This window comes from Emericellopsis cladophorae, assembly GCF_022114955.1.
Source record: "Emericellopsis cladophorae strain MUM 19.33 chromosome Unknown NODE_65_length_118322_cov_117_509586, whole genome shotgun sequence".
In the NCBI taxonomy this organism is placed as follows: domain Eukaryota; kingdom Fungi; phylum Ascomycota; class Sordariomycetes; order Hypocreales; family Bionectriaceae; genus Emericellopsis; species Emericellopsis cladophorae.
Window position 1 is genome coordinate 43,958 of NW_026250990.1, and position 19,531 is coordinate 63,488.

General features: G+C 55.3%; 2 protein-coding genes across 2 annotated transcripts; one reads left to right on the forward strand and one right to left on the reverse strand.

The window, feature by feature from the left end:
- Positions 1–615: 615 nt before the first annotated feature.
- Positions 616–15,129, forward strand: J7T54_003305 (non-ribosomal peptide synthetase; the record flags this gene model as incomplete). Its single annotated transcript, XM_051509594.1, has 8 exons — positions 616–1,562; positions 1,614–2,185; positions 2,555–6,339; positions 6,631–6,880; positions 6,938–7,326; positions 7,387–11,047; positions 11,495–14,946; positions 15,004–15,129. The coding sequence occupies 8 exons, from the start codon at positions 616–618 to the stop codon at positions 15,127–15,129; spliced, it is 13,182 nt and encodes a 4,393-aa protein (XP_051359411.1).
- Positions 15,130–15,406: 277 nt separating this feature from the next.
- J7T54_003306 (uncharacterized protein) lies at positions 15,407–17,866 on the reverse strand (the record flags this gene model as incomplete). Its single annotated transcript, XM_051509595.1, has 1 exon — positions 15,407–17,866. One exon carries the CDS (start codon positions 17,864–17,866, stop codon positions 15,407–15,409), a length of 2,460 nt encoding a protein of 819 aa, XP_051359412.1.
- Positions 17,867–19,531: the final 1,665 nt, after the last annotated feature.

The following is a 19,531-nucleotide window of genomic DNA, read 5'->3' on the forward strand; positions in this document are numbered from 1 at the left end:
CCGCCTCGACGTTGAGTGGTGACGCCATATATTGAACACGCTCCATTTTCGGTCAAAGCGGCCACATCCGCAGCTTCACACGACACCTTAGAGATCTTCACAAGCATTCCGCGCGCGATCCACGCCACGGATTATTCAAAGCCACCACGAACTCTAAAGGACTAACGCACGCTACGCTGTAAAAGCAAAGAGCAGACGAATGGGCACAGGCGACCATATTCACACCAGCACACTTGCCAGTCTTGCCGCTGGACTCCGCTCCCGCGAATCCATAGCTGAGTAATTGCTGCACTCTGACAGGCTGGAGCTCTGTTCACAAGACAGATACCAGTGCCTCATACAGCCTGGCTTTGACAAAGAACCACACACGTTTCTTGCAAAAGAATCATCGCTGCTACCATTGGCCGACCACTTGCAGCTTGCGCCGCTTAATAGCCCTTTTTTGGCAAATTGTTGCTTTGGGTTGGATGTTGCTGGCACTAGCTGCATGATACATCATACTCTTCTCGGCTGGCTCACTGGCAATGGTCTATAAGATATATTCGGCCTCTTGTGTTGCGTATCGGGTGTGTCCGAGTATCTCTTCTTGTTTGCGGGAGCTTTCATCCTCACATTATGGACTCGTCTGAGATGTTATCGATTATCAACCCTCAGCCGGCGAAGCTGCCTGGACCAGCCCTTCTACATGAGCTTGTTGCCGGTCCTTCAAGCTCACCAGCTTTAGACCATCTCCGAGGGTCAGTTCGAACGTCCTTCACATACGACGAACTACACGCTGTTTCCGATACCATCGCAGTCAAGCTATCGAGTGTTGTCCGGAATCGCGATGCTCCCTTTGTGGTCCCGATCCTGATGAGGCAGTCGCCTATCTTGTACGCTAGTCTTCTGGGTATCCTCAAAGCCGGTGCAGCATTCTGTCCCTTGAATCTCGACGCGCCACCGGAGCGAGTGTCCTTTATCCTCCAGGATGTCTCTGCAGCAGTGGTTCTCGTGGAAGAAGATCTAGCCGCCAGGATGCCGGAAGGGGTAGAGGCAGATATAATGGCAATACAGTGGAAGTCTGACAAGCCCGCTATATCCGAAAATTCACCGAAAGTCGCCACGACGGACCTCGCCTATGTCATGTACACCTCGGGGTCTACAGGGACGCCCAAAGGTGTTGGCTTATCGCACGGCGCCGCCACTCAAGCACTGTTTGCGCATGAACGACATATACCCCTATTCAAGCGATTTCTTCAGTTTGCCGCCCCGACCTTCGATGTCTCGGTCTTTGAAATTTTCTTCCCATTGGCTAGGGGACGCACTTTGGTCAGCGTGGAGCGTGGCCAGTTGCTCGATGACCTAGCAGCCGCCATCAGAGAAACCAATGTTGATGCATGCGAGCTCACACCAACTGTGGCGGGGAGCCTGTTGCGGTCTCGAGATGCCGTGCCTGAACTCAAGCTTTTGCTGACCATTGGTGAAATGCTCACCGAGCCAGTCATCCATGAATTTGGAGGACGCGAGGGGCGAGAGAGCATTCTTTGGGCAATGTATGGCCCGACGGAAGCGACTATTCATTGGTACGTCTATGGCAGCGGATGACAACTTGGTAGTCAGCTAACATGGCTCAGTACTCTTCAACCGGCTATGCAAGCCGCATCGACCGTTCGAAATATTGGGTTTCCACTCGACACCGTCTCTGCATTTGTCATCCAACCAGCGGAATCTGGTGAGGAAGTTTTGAGGATCTTGCCGTTGGGTGAGGTTGGAGAGCTGGCAGTAGGTGGCCATCAGCTGGCCGAGGGCTATCTGGATCGGCCAACACAAACAGCCGCTGCTTTCATCGAAACCCCCTATGGTCGTCTCTACAGGACCGGGGATAAAGCAAGAGTCTTGTCGGACGGCACTCTCGAGTGTCTGGGTCGGTTATCCGAAGGGCAAGTCAAGCTTCGCGGCCAGAGACTGGAGATCAACGAGGTACAGCAAGCCATTCTACGTGTGAAATCGTGTCATGGTGCTGTTGTCGCCGTTCACGAGTCCACATTGGTCGCATTTTGCGCCACGGACCCGGGTGTACTGGAAGACGTCATCCGGGACGAGTGCAAGAAGTGGTTGCCTCAGTTCATGATCCCAGGCGTCTTCGTGATGAGCGACTCTTTCCCCAAGCTCCCGAGTGGAAAGGTGAACAAGAGGAAGCTGCTTGGTGATTACGCGACAAGCCTATCGGCGAACACAAACTCTGGAGAAGAGCATGGCATTCCGGAGTCGTTTATGAGTGCCTTTGCAGATGTCTTGGGCTCACATGTTGAAGCACACTCAATACTTCCAGCAGCAGGTCTGGACTCACTTTCTGCGATTCGCATAGCTTCTTCCTTGGGAGCTATTGGGTATCCAACGCCAGCGGCATCTCTGCTCAAGTGCAAGAGTGTTGCACATGCTTGGCGTCTGGTACAGACATCAGATGGGGGGCTAGAGTCCGTTCCAAAAGACTCTCAGAGAAGCTTGTTCCATCGCTTGGATGATGTACTGGCGCAAAATCCTGATACTGATGTCGCCAAATTTGCGATATCAGATATTCTCCCCTGCTCAGCTTTGCAAACTGCCATGCTAGCCGAGACAGTCGGACGGCCTGGCCTGTACTGGAACGAGCTCGAGCTCGATGTGGCAGACAGTGTCTCCCGAGTGGCAGCAGCTTTCACGAAGATACTAGAACAAACAGCCATACTTCGAGGAATATTCGTCTTGCTAGATGGCAACTTTGTTTGCCTTGTCAAGCAAGATGTTGATGAGGAGCAGATCAAGATTGTTGATTGCCAGTCACACTTTTCACTTAGGCAGACAATCGCCGATCCAACCTTTCAGGTTCAACTCTGTGACAATGATCATGGCGGGACCAGGGTATGCATCCTTGCTCATCATGCCATCTATGATGGCTGGTCTATGGATATCATACTCGCCGACATCAACCGACTTCTCAGTGGCCAGTCTATACCGAAGCGAACCCCCTTTGCTGAGGTTGTCGCCGTGCAGCGATGGCTGGCTTCCTCGTCTGCCGCTGACCGATCAGGCGCATACTGGGCAGCACATTTACAAGGATTGACCAAGGATTCTTTTCCAGTGCTCGTCGATCGCTTAGGAGGCCAGCCTGATCCGATCGTTATCGCAGATCAAGTGGAGATTCCATACTCTGAGGTTCACGCAGTCTCGAAAGCTCTGGGCTGCAGCATGCAAGCCCTATTTCAAGCAGCTCTATACGTCGTGTGGGCCGGTATACTTGGCAGCGCTGATGTTGTCCTTGGCGCGGTGTCCTCAGGCCGGTCCTTGCCAATGGGCGGTATCGAAGAAACCATCGGCCCTTGCATCGCTGCATTGCCTCTGCGCGTCGACTTTGAGAGGTTTCCCGGAACCGAGCAATTGCTACGCCACATTCACTCCTGCAATCGGGCCATGCTTGAGCATTCGATTGTCCCACTGGGCGAAATCAGGAAGATGATGGGTTTGCGCGCCAGTCAAACGGTCTACGATCTCCTATTCGTATACCAGCAGTCTTCGGAATCCGAGAGCAAGCGACGCAGTCTACTAAATGAAACTCGGCGCTTGGATCGACTGGAAACCCCATTCCTGTTCGAGGTTGAGCCGAACGACACGTCCTTCTCGATTCAGATCACATATCATCCAGACTGTGCTCGAGTTGACATGATGAGAATGCTTTTACAGCAATTCAACCTGGCCTTTGGGCACCTTGTTGAGCAACCACACTGCACACTGGCTGATATGCGTCGGGCACTGAACCCAGTACCGGCCCTGTATAATATTTCGCCAGTCCCGCTTGAAGGCACGTTGGACTTGGCAGCCATGTTTGAGCAAGTTGTTGAAAAAAGCTCCGATAGGGATGCTCTTTCCTTCACTGAGCCAGGGCACGAGTCTCCATTTGCCAAGACGACAGTGACTTATCAAGAGTTGAACGTACTGAGCAACAGAATTGCGCATTTTCTGCTCAGTCAAGGCGTTGGTGCCAATCAAATCGTTGGTGTCATTCTTGAAAAGTCTATATTCCTCTATGCAACTATCCTGGCCGTCCTCAAGACTGGCTGTGCATACCTGCCTTTGCTACCATCGACTCCAGCTGATCGGGTGGAAGACATACTGCGCCTGGCAAAAGTGCGGCACTGCGCGGTGGACACGGCCTCTGTCCGATTGTTTGGACATTTGGGAGAAGCTCGACTCGTTGACGTGGAGCGCGCGCCTCTGGACGACTTTCAATCCTGTAACCTGGGCATTCCACATGACCGCGACCGCCTGGCGTATGTCATCTTCACTTCAGGTACTACCGGAACACCCAAGGGAGTGGCAGTAACCCACGGTAACATCGTGAGCAACGTCGACTATCTCTCTGGGGTATACCCAGTCCAGCGAGGAGTTCAATCAAACTTTCTCCAGGCATGCTCTCAGGCTTTCGATGTTTCGGTGTTTGAGATCTTCTTTGCTTGGAAAACTGGCATGTGCCTCTGCACCAGCGTCAATGACACGCTGTTTGCCGATCTCGCACTAATGATCAATGAGCTTTCCATTACGCATCTCAGCTTGACACCGACTGTAGCTTCTCTCATCAGTCGTGAAACATGCCCAGGTGTGGAGTTCCTAGTCACCGCGGGAGAGCCCTTGACACGCAGTGTGTTGGAGCAATGGGGTGATATACTTTGGCAAGGGTATGGCCCGTCAGAGACGACCAACATCTGCAGCGTCAAACAGATGCAAACCGACATGGTGGTGGACCATCTCGGATGGGTATTCCCAAACACTTCCGTCATGGTGATGGCCATAGGGAGCCTTGAGCCCGTGCCAGTCGGATGGGTTGGTGAATTCTGCTATGGCGGCGACCAAGTGGCACAGGGCTACCTTAACATGCCAGAACTCACGGCAGAGAAATTCCTCCAAGATTCCCGCTTCGGACGGATATATCGCTCAGGGGACATGGGCCGTATGCTCCCTGACGGCTCGCTGGTCATACTAGGCCGCATTGACGATCAGCTCAAGTTGCGTGGGCAGCGCATCGAAGCGGCCGAGATCAACAACATCATCGTGTCCACGCCCTGGGCATCATCTGCGATTGTCATATTAGGGAGAAGATCTCCGGACATGCCAGAACAATTGGTCGCTTTCTACGTGCCAGCTGAGCATGTCAGTGGCGATGGACTGTTGGATGTCGATCACGAGGCCAGTGCGGGTCTATACAGTCTCATGCAGTCCAAGCTGCCTTCTTACATGGTCCCTTCTTACCTGATTCCTCTCGCCCGCATTCCCATGACGAGGAGCGGCAAAATAAACAAAAAGCATCTTCAAGTTTGGTTCCAGGATTTGCCATCAAGGTATCTGGAGGCTGCTGTGCCACAAGCGACCCTGACTGAAGACGGAAGCAAGTGGTCCACGATGGAATCGGATCTTCATACCGCCCTCATACAGTCATTGGAGATCTCTGCAACCGAAGCCAACCGATGGACACCTTTTGCCAACCTAGGCATCGATTCCGTATCTGCCATTCGTCTCGCACGCGACTTGAGCATTTCGCTGAATTGCAGAGTGGCAGTTTCGTCCATCATCCGAAACCCCAGCATTGCGCAGCTTGCGCGTCATCTCGGTGAACAAGATTTCGAAAAGGCTGTGGTAGTTGGCCAGAAGACGTTGCTGCCTCAATCTTGCGTAGAGAAACTGCGGCATTCATTCCTCTCTCAAGACAAGGCAGTAGCTTCCATTCTGCCATGTACGCCTCTGCAAGCAGCCTTGTTATCGCGGGGTGGTCGCAACTACTACAACAAGGTCCTCTTGCGGCTCAAGATTGACGCCTCGAGAATGCAGACATTCTGGAACTGCATGAGTGAAAGGCACGAAATTCTCAGAACTTGCTTCGCCACGACAGAGGACGCGGATCACTCCATCGCCCAAGTGGTTCTTCGAGAATGGAGCATTCCCTGGCAGCAATTCGATGCAACGACTCCTTCATTCGAGAAAATCATTCAGTCACATTTGGAGCGACTGCCGGACCCGGTCAATGCCATGACACCACCTGTTTCTTTAGCTTTGATTCGGCGTGGCACATCATCGTTTCTATCGTTCATATGCCATCATTCTCTTTATGATGGCGTCGCCATTGATATTCTATGGCGCGAAGTCGAGTCACTCGCTGCGGGCGAACAACTGCTACCAGCAGTACCTTACGAACCTCTTCTACAAGAGATGGCCAACCTGCCTGCCAATACTGAAGCATTTTGGAAGAAACACTTCCACGATTTTGTCCCCTCATATGCCTTTCCCTCCACTGCAGGCGAGACCACAGACCAGGCATTGGTTACTAAATCTGTACGTACGTCACTGGAAACACTCAACCATCGCTTGAAAGGTCTTGGGGTGTCTATGCTTGCGGCATGCCAGGCGGCATGGGCTGTGACTCTCTCCATATCATACAGATCCACAGATATATGCTTTGGTAACGTCAACAGTGGCCGAACTGCCGATGTCGACGGCATTGAAAGACTGGTCGCGCCCTCTTTCAACACCATTCCGCTGCGAGTGGACTTATCAACGGTCTCGCACGGCCAGTCGCTCCTTGAATATTTCCACCAACTCAGTTCTGATGTGTTCCCTTATCAGTTCACTCCACTTCGTCTTGTACAGAAGATCGTTGGTTGCCAGGGCGTCGGCCTGTTCGAGACGTTGCTCCTCCTTCAGCAACCCCTTCACCCTATGGACGATCGCGTCTGGATCCTTGAGGAAGACAAGGGCACTATGGATTTGCCAGTGGTCTGCGAAATAGTCCCTTGTCCGTCCTTGGATTCACTGGTCGTTGATTTACACTACGACATGAACTTTATTGATCCTAGTGTTGCATGCGCTCTCGCGGGTACATTTGTTTTTGCACTCGAGTCACTGCTGGAGACTCCGTACGCTACATTGACAGGCAAAGAAAAAATACCCGGCGCATTCCGGTTTGAGCTCGAGAAACTGCGGCCCAGGCGCGACAAAGGCCCCGTCATCCGAGGTCACCTAAGCTCAGGGGAATGGTCAGTGGACGAGATTACGATTCGCAAAGCTGTAGCGGAGCTGTCCAGACAGCCTCTCGAAAAGGTTGCACGCAATACGACAATTTTTCAGCTGGGACTTGACAGCATCAACGCCGTGCAAATTGCGTCCAAACTAAGGCTTGAAGGCCTCCATGTCTCATCCTCTCAAGTCCTGGAGTACCCTACTTGCGCAGCACTCGCCGAAAACCTCAAGAAGGGCTCACAAATCAAGGCGCCCTCGTTGGCCTACAATCTACGTGTCTTTCCCGGGGACGTGGCTGACGAAGTTGGTTCGAAAATCGCCACTTCAGAGATAGAAGCTATTCTCCCATGCTCTCCGATGCAGTGTGCCTTGCATACAGCTTTTCTCCAGACGCGAGGTCATCATTATTTCAACAGCATGACATTCAAGGTCAACAGCTCCATTGGAATCATCACTTTTACGGAGGCTTGGAAATTAATGTGTCGTCAACATCCGATGCTGCGTACGGCGCTCGTCCCGGTCTCTCACCCTGACACCGCATATGCCATGGCTAGACACGCTCCCATGTATGACTTGCCAATGACAATACTCAACCACGGCGAGCAAGTATCAGAGCTAGTGGGGGATCTCAGAGCTAGCTTGCTGGCGCATCCTCAACTGCCCCCTTGGCATGTCTTTGCACACGATGGCGAGAACGGTATCACAATGACGCTTCTCATCCACCATGCCCTATACGATGCCCAATCTCTGGATGAGATTTTGGTTAGTCTAGGCAAGATTTTGCAAGGGGAGGCTCACGAACTCAACATCGCACCAGTCGAGCCGGGTCTGCAGGTGATCATGTCACGACACATAGCGGACCAAACTGAATCACGGCTCTTCTGGGAGTCAAAAGCTACAGATGTGGTGATCAATAACTTTCCGATAATGACGCCTCTTCGCGAGGCTGCAACGTCCCTTCGGTCTGAAGCCTCAACCTTGTCGCTCTCGTTTTCGCATCTGCGAGATGCAGCAATGGACGTCGGTGTTACCGTTCACGCAGCCATAAATGCGGCGTGGGCAAGAGTTCTCGCCTCGTATCTTGGAGAAGAAGCCGTTGTATTTGGGTCGACTATCTCAGAGAGGACGTCTGAAGCTACCAAGTGCACGCCGATCCCCTGCATCACGACGCTTCCTGTCCTCGCAAGGGCCACGCCTTCGAACCTGGGTCTCCTAAAGAATATGATGGAGTTCACGACCCAAGTTCGCAAGCATCAACCAGCGTCTTTGAGCTCTGTCCAAAAGTGGTTGGGTCATCCTGCCACTCCCATATTCGACACTCTTGTGTCTTATCGGAAGAGAGATGAACAAGAATTTTCCCGGCCTTTTGAACTCCTCTCTGACAACGCCACACTTGACTACAAAGTCTCGATGGAAATTGAGGCGGGACCTGATGACTGTGTGAGGCTCACGACCACATTTATGCCGCACATTCTCCCAACTGAGCAAGGTCGCATGCTCTTGGATCAATTTGATGCGGTCCTGTCCCATCTTGTACTTCACCCCGGAGAGACGGAAGATGAGTTGCATCGCCTCACCCCGAAGCTGTTTTCCCGGCTCCCTCCAAAACTCCCCGTCATGCCCACAACAGTTCAATACCTGCACCAGCTGGTCGAAGAAAAGGCGCGAACTAATCCTGATTCAACTGCGCTCGAGTTCATCGACTCGTTGCATCAAGGAACCATGGAGAAACGCATCTGGACTTACCGCCAGCTGAATGAGCGTGGCAACCAGGTTGCGAACATGCTGAGTACCAAGGCACCTGTGGGGAGCATTGTGGCAGTTCACTTTGACAAGTGCCCAGAGGCATATTTCAGTATCCTTGGTATACTGAAGGCAGGCTGTTCTTTTGTGGCTTTGGATCCCACAGCTCCCGCCAGCCGAAAATCTTTCATCTTGGAAGACTCCAAGGCCCCTTGCGTTTTGACGACAGCCGAAAGCACATTCAGCGGCACCACAACAGAAGTCGTACGCACCAGTATGTCTGTCTTGGATGAATTTTCTACAGAATCGCCTGTGCTTGATATCCTATCTCCCGATGCAACATGCTACTGTCTATACACCTCCGGAACCACGGGAACCCCCAAGGGCTGTGAGATCACGCACGAGAACGCCGTACAGGCAATGATGGCTTTCCAAGATCTGTTTAGCGGCCACTGGCAAGCTGATTCACGCTGGCTACAGTTCGCGTCTTTGCACTTTGACGTCTCAGTTCTCGAGCAGTACTGGACTTGGTCAGTTGGAATCACTCTTGTTGCTGCACCCAAAGACATAATCCTAGACGACTTGCCGGGTTCTATCAACAAGCTCGGCATCACCCACATTGATCTCACTCCAAGTCTGGCCAGACTCACGCATCCCTCCGAAGTACCTTCCTTGTGCAAAGGCGTGTTCATCACTGGCGGTGAGTCCTTGAAACAGGAGATCCTGGACGTTTGGGGGCCAAAGGCTGTGATATACAACGCGTACGGTCCAACGGAAGCAACGATCGGTGTCACCATGTATCAGAGAGTGCCCGCCAACGGTCGCCCGAGCAACATTGGCAAGCAATTCCCCAATGTCGGATCCTACGTGTTCAAGCTGGACACTGAGGTTCCGGTGTTGCGCGGTGGAGTTGGTGAGCTTTGCGTATCAGGCAAACTTGTTGGCAAGGGCTATCTCAACAGACCGGACTTGACTGCGGAACGCTTTCCCACGCTACAAAACTTTTCTGAGAAGATCTATCGCACCGGCGATCTCGTGCGGGTTTTGCATGATGGCTGTTTCGAATTCCTTGGAAGAGCAGACGACCAAGTCAAGCTACGAGGACAACGACTTGAAATTGGCGAGATCAACCACGCCATCAGGGGTGTTTCCGAGATCCAGGATGCTGCAACAGTCGTTGCCACTCAGGGCCCGTCAGAAAAGAGCGTTCTAGTTGCCTTCATCGTGTCTTCCACAGCCAACAACAAAGGGAACCTGGAAGTCGTGCCGGACATTGAAGGCCTTGGCCTCAAAGCCAAGGAGGCTTGCCGTACCAAGCTACCGGGGTACATGGTGCCAACGTACTTTCTTCAGCTGCCCTTTATTCCATTGTCTGTCAACAATAAGGCCGAAGCCAAGGATTTGAGGAGGTTATTTGCCAATCTGTCGCACGCGCAGCTTTCCGCGTTGATAGCAACACCGCGTTCCAGCAGGAGCACAGTAAATACATCATCTCTGGCGAAGCTCACTAAGGCATTGTCTACGTACAGTGGCCTCAAGCAGGATGACGTGACCGAGGATACGAGCATATTCGATCTTGGTGTGGACTCGATCACTGTGCTACGACTTGCGTCGTACCTCAAAGAACAGGGGTTTGATGCAGCAACGCCAACGGCCTTGCTGAGAAATCCCGTGATCAACGACCTAGCCTCAGCCCTTTGCCAGAAGATATCACACTCACAAGAAGTGGGGATCAAGGAGGCCGAACAACTCATGGCCGCGTGCAAGCATCGCTACTTGCCGTCTGCCTGCCGGACTTTCCACATTCAGCCGGAGGATATCGAGTACATTGCACCCTGTTCACCGCTCCAGGGGGGGATCGTCTCGAGATCCCTTGCCTCTGCAGAAGGGCATGCTTACTTCAACACATTTGAGCTCAAGCTTTCGCCCCACCTCGGCGAAGACAAGCTCCGCCATGCTTGGGATAGCCTAGTCTCAGAGCTGGCTATCCTCCGGACTTGTTTTCTAGCGACACCGTCCGGCCCCATCCAAGTCGCGCTCAAAGCGGTGCAGTTACCCTGGGAGCATGTCGAACTGCCTACTGAAGAAGAGACCCAACATGCACTGACATCGATGCGCAAGAACTGGCTGAGCACCAATGGCCGCAACGTTTCCGAGCCTTTGCAGGTCTACTTTGTTGTCAGTGGAGGGAAAACTAGTCTCTTTGTCAACATTTTCCACGGCATCTACGATGGCATGAGCTTTGATCTCATGCTTTCTCGCCTCGCTGCCAAGGTCGACGGTAGGGGGGCTCCAGACGGGCCCACGTTCATTGAAGCACTCACACATGGGCCACTTCAGAATTTTACGTCTAGCGAAAGCTTTTGGCAGCAGCACTTGAAGGATTGGATGCCGCTCGTCATGACCGGCCTGGGGGGTGTCGACAGTTCCCATCCAGTGGCTAGTAGCAAGACCGTACCTCAAGGCCCGATTGATCTATTCCGTCGCTCGGAAAACGCCACATTGCAGACTGTACTATTAGGTTTGTGGTCTTCTGTGCTACAGAGGTATCACTCGGGTGTGGCCGCTGTTGGTGTGATCACAGCGGGCAGATCGGTTGACCTTCCGGGAATCGAAAACACGATCGGCCCCCTATTCAACACGCTGCCCTTTTTTCACAAGTTTCGGAGACAAGATACATGGGCTTCGCTCATTCGATCCGCACATGACTTTGGGCTGTCAATCCTAGACTGTCAGCATGTGTCGCTTCAACGCATTCAGAAGTGGTGCTCAGGAGGACGACCGCTGTTCAACACGCTTTTTGCGCTTCAAATGGAGCAGTCAGAAGATTATGGCGTATGGAAGCTCGTTGATGGCGAGTTGAATCCTGACTACCCCCTTGCCTTCGAGGCAACCATGATGAAGGACGGCAACTTGAGGTTGCAGCTGGTGGCGCAAGGGCACGTGGCGACTGTTGCGGTCTTGGATGAGATGCTGGATGCTTTCAACGATTCTTTGCACCAGGCTATGAAGGATAGCTCCCAGCCTGTGCCATTTGGAGCGGGCAACGATGATCTATCATCTTCCGGCAGGACAGAATCCTCGAACGTCGGCGACGAGCCGCCATTAGCGTTCACATGGACAGGAATAGCGGAAACGATACGATCAGAAATGTGTACTCTCTCTGGGGCTTCCGAAAAGGACATCCGCGGGAACTCGACCATACTTGAGCTAGGCTTGGACAGTATTGATGTCATGAAGCTATCCGCGGCCCTGCGTCGATGTGGCGTTAAACTCGCCGCGTCTCAGATTATGCGGCTTCAGTCCGTCTCCAACATTGTCTCGTTGGCTGAAGAAACTCCCATGTCTCCTTCCCAGACCGACAACGCCACCACCAACTTCGACGTTATCCGCCAGAGGTTACGTGAGAATCTGACACGCAGTACGATCATTGACATGACAGACGTGGAAGATGTCTTGCCCGCGACGCCCTTACAGGAGTCCATGGTAACGGCAATGGTGGAATCCGACTTTCAATGGTACTTCAATCATGATCTGCTTCAACTCAGCGAGGATACCGACGTGGAGAGGCTCAAGAAGGCTTGGACGCAAGTAGTCGAGGCTCATCCGATATTGCGCGCAGGATTCTATCCTGTTGAGGATGATTCGCTGGACAACGCATTCTACCAGGTCATTCATACGAAAAATAATCCCTGGGTTGAATGTCTTGTCGCAGAGGGTCTTGACGAAGCTGACAGAGTCATGGAGCGTTGCAGGCTGAGAGCAAAGGATGGAAAGGGACAGACAGCGTTGCTGCAGTTGTCACTGATGTCGGTTGGTTCCCAAAGATTTGTCGTCCTTTCTATGGCGCACGCTCTCTACGACGGGTGGTCACAGGGCTTGCTCTACCGGGAGCTTCAGAATGCCTATAACGGTCAGCTACTTCAAGCAAGGTCGCCTGATGTCTTCTTGGGTCGACTGCTCGAGGCCTCAAGCGCACAATCACAGGAGTTCTGGTCCGATTACCTCCGGGGATCAAAGCCAACCCATCTCAGTGTCTCGCTACAAACAGAGCCATCTGCCACGCCGCGCTTTTCGGAAGCCACTTCAGACGTGAGTTTGGACACGGTCAAGGCGTTCTGCAAAGACCTCGGCATCACCATGCAGACACTTTGCCAGGCCAGCTGGGCGCTCATTCTTGCGCATTATACGAAACAGCTAGACATTGTCTTTGGCGTCATCATGTCCGGACGTGACTTTGAGGGCGCCGAAGAGCTCATGTTCCCGACTATGAACACTGTAGCGATGCGGTACATCCTGCACGGGACGGCCAGAAGCTTCCTGCAGTATGTCGAGGAGAGTATGAACGACGTTCGTCAGCATCAGAGCTACCCATTGCGTAAAGCACTCACGGCCGCCCGAGCACCGATGGGAGGGTTTTTCAATACCTTGTTTATGCTACAAAAGAGCGCAGAGACCGAATCCAGCACGCTCGTCCATTCCGTTCGAGGCGTGTCTGCGGTCGATTACCCGGTCTGCGTGGAGGCTGAAGCCGAGCAAGGACAAATATCCTGGCGCATCGCCGTTCAGCCTGGCTTCGCCCCGCTAGAGCCACCTTCGAATCTACTCAGACAACTGGACGGAGTTCTAAGTTTCTTTATCAAGTCTCCGGGTTCAGATCTGCTTTCCTTCACAGCGGCAGGGATCTCCTTGGGTGGTCTGCCTAGCTTTGCAATCAAAGAGGATGCGGATAGCGAGGACGAGTCAAAGATTGCCACGCCACCGACGGGTGAGGAGGACTGGAGCGGCATCGCCAACACGATCCGCGGCGTTCTCAGTCAAGCCTCTGGTGTAGACGAGATGAGCATCCAGATGACTGATACGCTCTACCATCTGGGCCTGGACTCCATCAGCTCTCTCAGGGTCTCGAGACTCCTGAGACAGCAGGATCTTGACTTGCGCCCTCGCGACCTGATACGGGCCGAGAGCATTGCCCATCTGGTGGAGATGGCGACCGCAAACCAGTCTGACAGCGAAGGGTCACAAGATCAACAAGCAACTGTGACATGGCAACCACCGCCATCACTGGATGTCGATGGCCTGCTCCTCCACCACAATCTGCAGTACAGTGACGTGGAGGCTATCCTGCCAGCATTGCCAATGCAGGTATTTGTACTGGGAACCTGGCAGAACACCAATGGCGATGTCTTTTATCCGACCTTTACGTACGAGCTGGACAGCTCGTGCAGCAAAGAGGAGATGGTGGCCGCGTGGGGGCTCGTCACAGCATCGACACCTATCCTCCGCACCCGCTTCATGGCAACAGGTGACAGACAGCTGCCGCTGTTGCAGGTGGTGCTCAAGTCGGAAGCGTCAGACTTGGTCCACTTGCAGCCAGGCGAGAGAACCGAGGCTGGCAGATGGCGCCTCCGTCTCCAGGTGCATCATGCTCTCTACGACGGTGTCAGTCTTCCGCTACTGATGCAGCGCCTCCTCCACGCGCTCGTATCAGGATCTCTCCCCAACAGCCCCCTCGATCTATGGAACAGATATACCACCAATCCCTACCTTCCGTCATCCGTCAGTGCCAGAAAGGCCTTTTGGACGTCGTACCTCTGGGGCGTGGAGCCGTACTCGGGGGCACGGAAGGGTTACCCCATTCGTCCTCGCATGTCATTTATAGCGCGATCGGCAGTCCGTGACACCTCTCTGCTCCAACGGCATGCTGCCGCCAGGGGCGTCGGTGTGCAGTCCCTCTTCCTGGCTGCCTATGCCAAGGTCCTCCTCGCCCGAGGTCATGAGGGCGGCGGCGACGAGGTGGTGTTTGGCGTGTATCTGGCCAACCGCCAAGAGGATACATCCCTGGACGGAAGTTTCCCGCGGCTGAATCTCGTGCCGCTGCGTGTCAAGGCCACCGGGACACTGGAGAGCGTTGCGAGCCGTGTGCAGAGGGATCTCCGCCTGATCATGAGCCAAGGACGTGCAGATGTCGGTCTGTGGGAGGTGGAGGCCTGGACGGGCGTCAAGCTCACGTCGTTTGTGAACTTTCTCTCTTTACCCGATGGTGATGAGGAGGAGGATGGTCCTTTCACACACGCCATGCGCGTACGGGTTGTCGAAGGTGGTGCTGCTAGTGAGGAGGAGCTCACCGCCCACGACACGTCGTCAGTTGGTGATGTCGTTGTGAGGGACGTTTTCCCGGTACGTGTTCGCGGTACTGTTATGCCTTGTTTCTATGAGCACGACTAACGCATACAGCCTGCTGTGGATATCGAAGCTTCACTCCGAGACAAAAGCCTTGACATTGGTATTTTTGGCCTTGGGGATGGGGATGGTGATGCCCAGAGCTTGGTATCTGAGCTTGGCCATGCATTGGACGTCTAGGCGTATATATCTGCATACCTTTTTCATTGTGTGTATTGACAGAGATTTTCTATCGACGTACGACTACTGTCGATTCATGTCCATATTTCAAAGCATCGTGTGCTCTCCAGAAACGCCAACCGTGCCGTCTATATAATCACAAAACGTGCGAATGTGCACATGTGTATGCGTGTGTGCGTGCATGCAAGCTCTTTCCCCGTGGTGTCCTCATAGTCTCTCCCCCACGTGATGTATTCATGCTTCCCCCGAAATGTGCCCATGCCGTCGTTTCCTCAGCTCAGACCGAGTACCCCATCATGGACCGATCTGGGAAGAGAATAATGTTCGATAACCGTACCACCTCGGCTTCCGCGGCTGAACTTGAGCTCGAAACGACGCTCTTCACCTCCTCCTCGCTCTTGATCCCGTCCCCATTCACCTTGGCCTCCTCGCTGTCCTCCTTTCCATTCGTCTTCGGTGGCGGTGTGGTCGAGCGTGTGGCAGCCGACTCCCACGGCGCCAGACCCATGGCTTGCAGACCAGCCGGTCCACCAACCTCGGCAATGACCTCAGCGCCCGGCCGCGTCTTTGCGTCCTCCACGATGCTGCCCCGCCCGGAGGAGTCAAAGTCGGGTCCCGGGTGACCCCTCTGGAACGCCTTGCGCTGCCGCGCGAGGTAGAGCGCGTTGGTCTGTGTCAGGGGTGCCGCGGCAATGTAGAGCATCATACTCACGCTCTCCGGGTGCGGTGTCTGCAGACCCGGGTTGTTGGAGGAGATGTGGTAGGGCAGGTCCGGGTGCCAGAAGATGTAGTCACCCGGCTGGAGTGTCGGCAGGGTGATCATGCTGCTGCGCAGGTGCAGGTGCGGGTGCCACTTTTCGGTGATGCGCTGCGCGTGGCCCGGCACGGCGCCGTGGATGATGGTGTCCGGGTCGCGCTCGAGCTTCCAGTTCTCGGGGGCGAGGTAGGCGTCCCACTCAGGACCGCTCCGTGCGGCGGGCGCGGGTGTCTGGGGCGAGAAGAAGGGGCGGAGCAGGTAGTAGGCGGTCGCGAGCTGGGGACTGGGCATGAGGCGGACCATGCCGGGCTCGATGGTGCTGAGGGCCAGGACACCCTGGAACATGCGGAAGATGGTGCAGGCGCCATAGCCGTTGTAGAGGTCCATTGTCGAGGATACGCGCGAGGCGCACTCCCAGGGGTCGTAGGATTCCCAGCTGCCCTGGAAGACGGAGCGGTAGGTACCGGCGTGGCCGTAGCCGTCGGGCTCCCAGCGCTCGAGCGAGCCGTTGTCGACCTGGGCGATGATGCCGGCGGAGGACTGGAGGGCGTTGATCCAGTCGTCGGCGCTCTGGGGCTCGTCGGCGACGGGGATGCTGTCCACCTTGCCCTGGTCGGTGCGCGGCTCGGCGCCGTGGACGCGGATGCGGTCGACGTAGGTGATGGGCAGGCGGGTGGCGAGGCGGTCGTCCGGGGTCGTCTCCCAGAGGCCCATCATGAAGCGCTGGGTGCGGAGGACGTGCGGGTGGGCGCGGGCGCGGACCTGGGCGGGCGTCCAGAAGTAGTCGTAGCAGGTGGGATCCTGCTTCTGGGCCTTGAGGTTGGAGCTGCGCTTGGTGTCGAGGTAGTCCATGGTCTCGGCGACCATGGACTCGGCGTCGCGGCCGGGCAGGGCCTTGCGGACGACGCCGACGCCGTACCGCCTGAGGTCGCGCCCGAAGCGCGCCGTCTGCGTGGGGTCCTCCATGTCGGCATACTCGATGCTGGGTATGAGGTGGGCGCCGAGGTCCTCAATGTGGTCCGTCTCGGCCTGGAGGGCCTTGATGAGGCGGCGGAATGAGGCCTCGATGGCCTCCTCGTGGCCTGCTATGAGCGCCCTTTTGATCTTGGCGAAGCGCGAGGGCAGGGGGACGGGATCGGGGCCCCAGAAGGTGAGGAGAGGGCTCTCGTCAATGGCCATGTCGCTCGCGCCGCGGATGTGGCCTGGCTTGGGCGGCGCTCTGGAGGCGGCGGGGAGGCCAGGGTCGAGGGTCGAGAGCGTGGTGGCCGAGCTGGCGCTGGTGGTGCGGGAGAAGTAGCCCTGTGCGTCCTCGTCCTCGTCGCGGATGGTCGAGGCGGTGTCGGGCGGCGTCGGACTTGCCGATGAGGGCGTCGCGAGGTCGTCCTTTGTCGTGATTGTGGGAGCGGCAACAGCAGAGGCAGCAGCATAAGGAGGACATGGACGTGGAGGTGCAGCAGAGGCGGCGGATGTGGTGAGAGGGGATGTGGACGTGGACGTGGGCGTGGGCGTGGACGTGGGCGTGGCGTGGGAGGGCGCGGGGCGAGGGACCCCGGATTTGCTCTTGCCCTTGGTGGTGGTGGTGCTGCTGCTGCTGCTGCTGTTGTTGGTGCTGTTGGTGGTGAGGGGAGCCCCCGTAGTGGTGGCCCTGGCCGTGGTGGTGGTGGTGGTGGTGGTGTTGGTCCCCTCGTCAGTGCCTGCAAAGGCAGCAGAGCCGCTGTAGGTGCCCGTAGTTCCAGTGGTCCCACCGCCTCCGTGTCCCCTCTGCGTTCTCACCCTGCGCGCACCTGACGCCAACAACCCCTGGTTATCTCGACGGACGTTCGTCGTGTGGGCCGACGACGGTCTCCATTGCTGTCCTCTCTTCCGCTCGCGCTCCTCCGAAGGACCGGCCAGGGCCCGCGCGCGTTCGAGGATGGAGCCTTGGGGCATGGACGTGGGTGGCTCATCGTCCTCCTCTCGTGGCCGTTTAGGGAGAGTCATGACTCCGACAGCGACCACCATGAGCAGTGCAAAAGGTACTTGGGAGCAAGTCGGCAAAAGATAGAAGAAAAAAAAGAAAAAAGACAAGCCGCCGAATGGCTCGGTCTCAGCTTGCGGTAGGTGAACGAACGAAAAGGCCAATGGCAGAGGGCGCTGTCCGCGCACGACGTGATCCAGTCGCCTTCCTGTGTCCGACTGGGGTGTGATGTGTCTCGTTGTTGTCTGTATTGATCGTGGGTGCTTGCTTTCGTTGAGTAAAGATTCGTCAAGGCAACGTGATGTGTACTCTAAGAAAACAGCCCCTTGACAGATGCCTGCCGCGTGCAAAATTGCGAGAGACTTTTACAAACGGGAAATAGAGGTACAGACGGACCTTTAGAGGATCGGGCGAGAGCAGGCGAGCAAGCAGTAAGTAGGTATTGCCGACGGGGGCAAAGATTGCATGCACCAGATTAGGCCCAGGAGAACGGAATGGCCTGGCCTGGCCTGTCATCTATACGCACGTCCCGGACCGAAGCCCAGATAGACGAGATGGTCTCTCCCTACTCGCTCCAGTCGCCTGGCCGGGTGGGAAGGCCATGTCCATCCGGGGCCACCAGACGCGATGTCTCTCTCTCAGGACTTCCTCTCGCTTGATAAAGCCATTCAGCCGGCGCCTGCAATGGGGCAGCTGGAGCCAGGCGTGGGGTGAGGCATCGTGGGTGGATGGATGGACGGATCGAGTGAGCGTGTGTGGAAGAAGGGGATGGACGTTGTTGGGCGAGAGCCACAAGCAGAGAACTTGTCGGCCCTGCACTCCGGCCCTGTGGACCCTTCCATTCGGGGCCTCGCGCTCCGCCCCGAAGTCCCGGGGCCCATCCACTTGTGACCTTGCATGCAAGATGATTGGCGGGTTCCCCATGGACGCTGGGTGCTGGACGCTGGGTCGGACCGCCAACGCCTGTCTGAGGCCGATGCGCCTACCCGGCAGCGTGCTTCGATCGTGCTGCTAGCCGGGACGACGGCCATATTGCTGCATGTTACAGATGTCGTTATCATCGAGCATCATGTTTGATCTGTATTTATCAGCTGTGCTTACATTTTAGCCGCCGATAGGCGAACCAGAGCCATGTGTATGTGTATCATGTGCGTTCGCTGGACTAGAACGCCTAAAACTCCGGAACACCATGGACAACATCGAACATCTAGACCAGGTTTGACCTTTTACGCTACATGGCAGACCAAGCAACGACGTGATAATGATTGAACTTTAGAGACACCTCAGGGGAAAGCCGGGCAGACCGCAACTGACGGCCACAACCTCGCGCCAGGCAGGGTGAATACAACGTTGCACGCATGCTTGCATAGACATAATCTTCTTGGCACCAGACAAATACAAACACCATTCAAGCAAGTACTATGTATATCGATTGCGACCTGTAGATCGGGAGATTAGCAGCCGGCACAAGAACCGACGTGATGCAATCCACCACCCGGCGTCATGCTGAAGCACTGAACGGACATCAATCATCGATCAGCACCGTGATCGTCCTCACATACAGGCACAAGCACAGCTGCTCCTCGCCCGGGCTTAGCGCGCCGCAGATCCCCGGTCCGAACACGCGGGTATCCGCCTGGCTCTCATGTCCGACGCATGCACGTCACTGCGAGCCACGCAGATCGCCA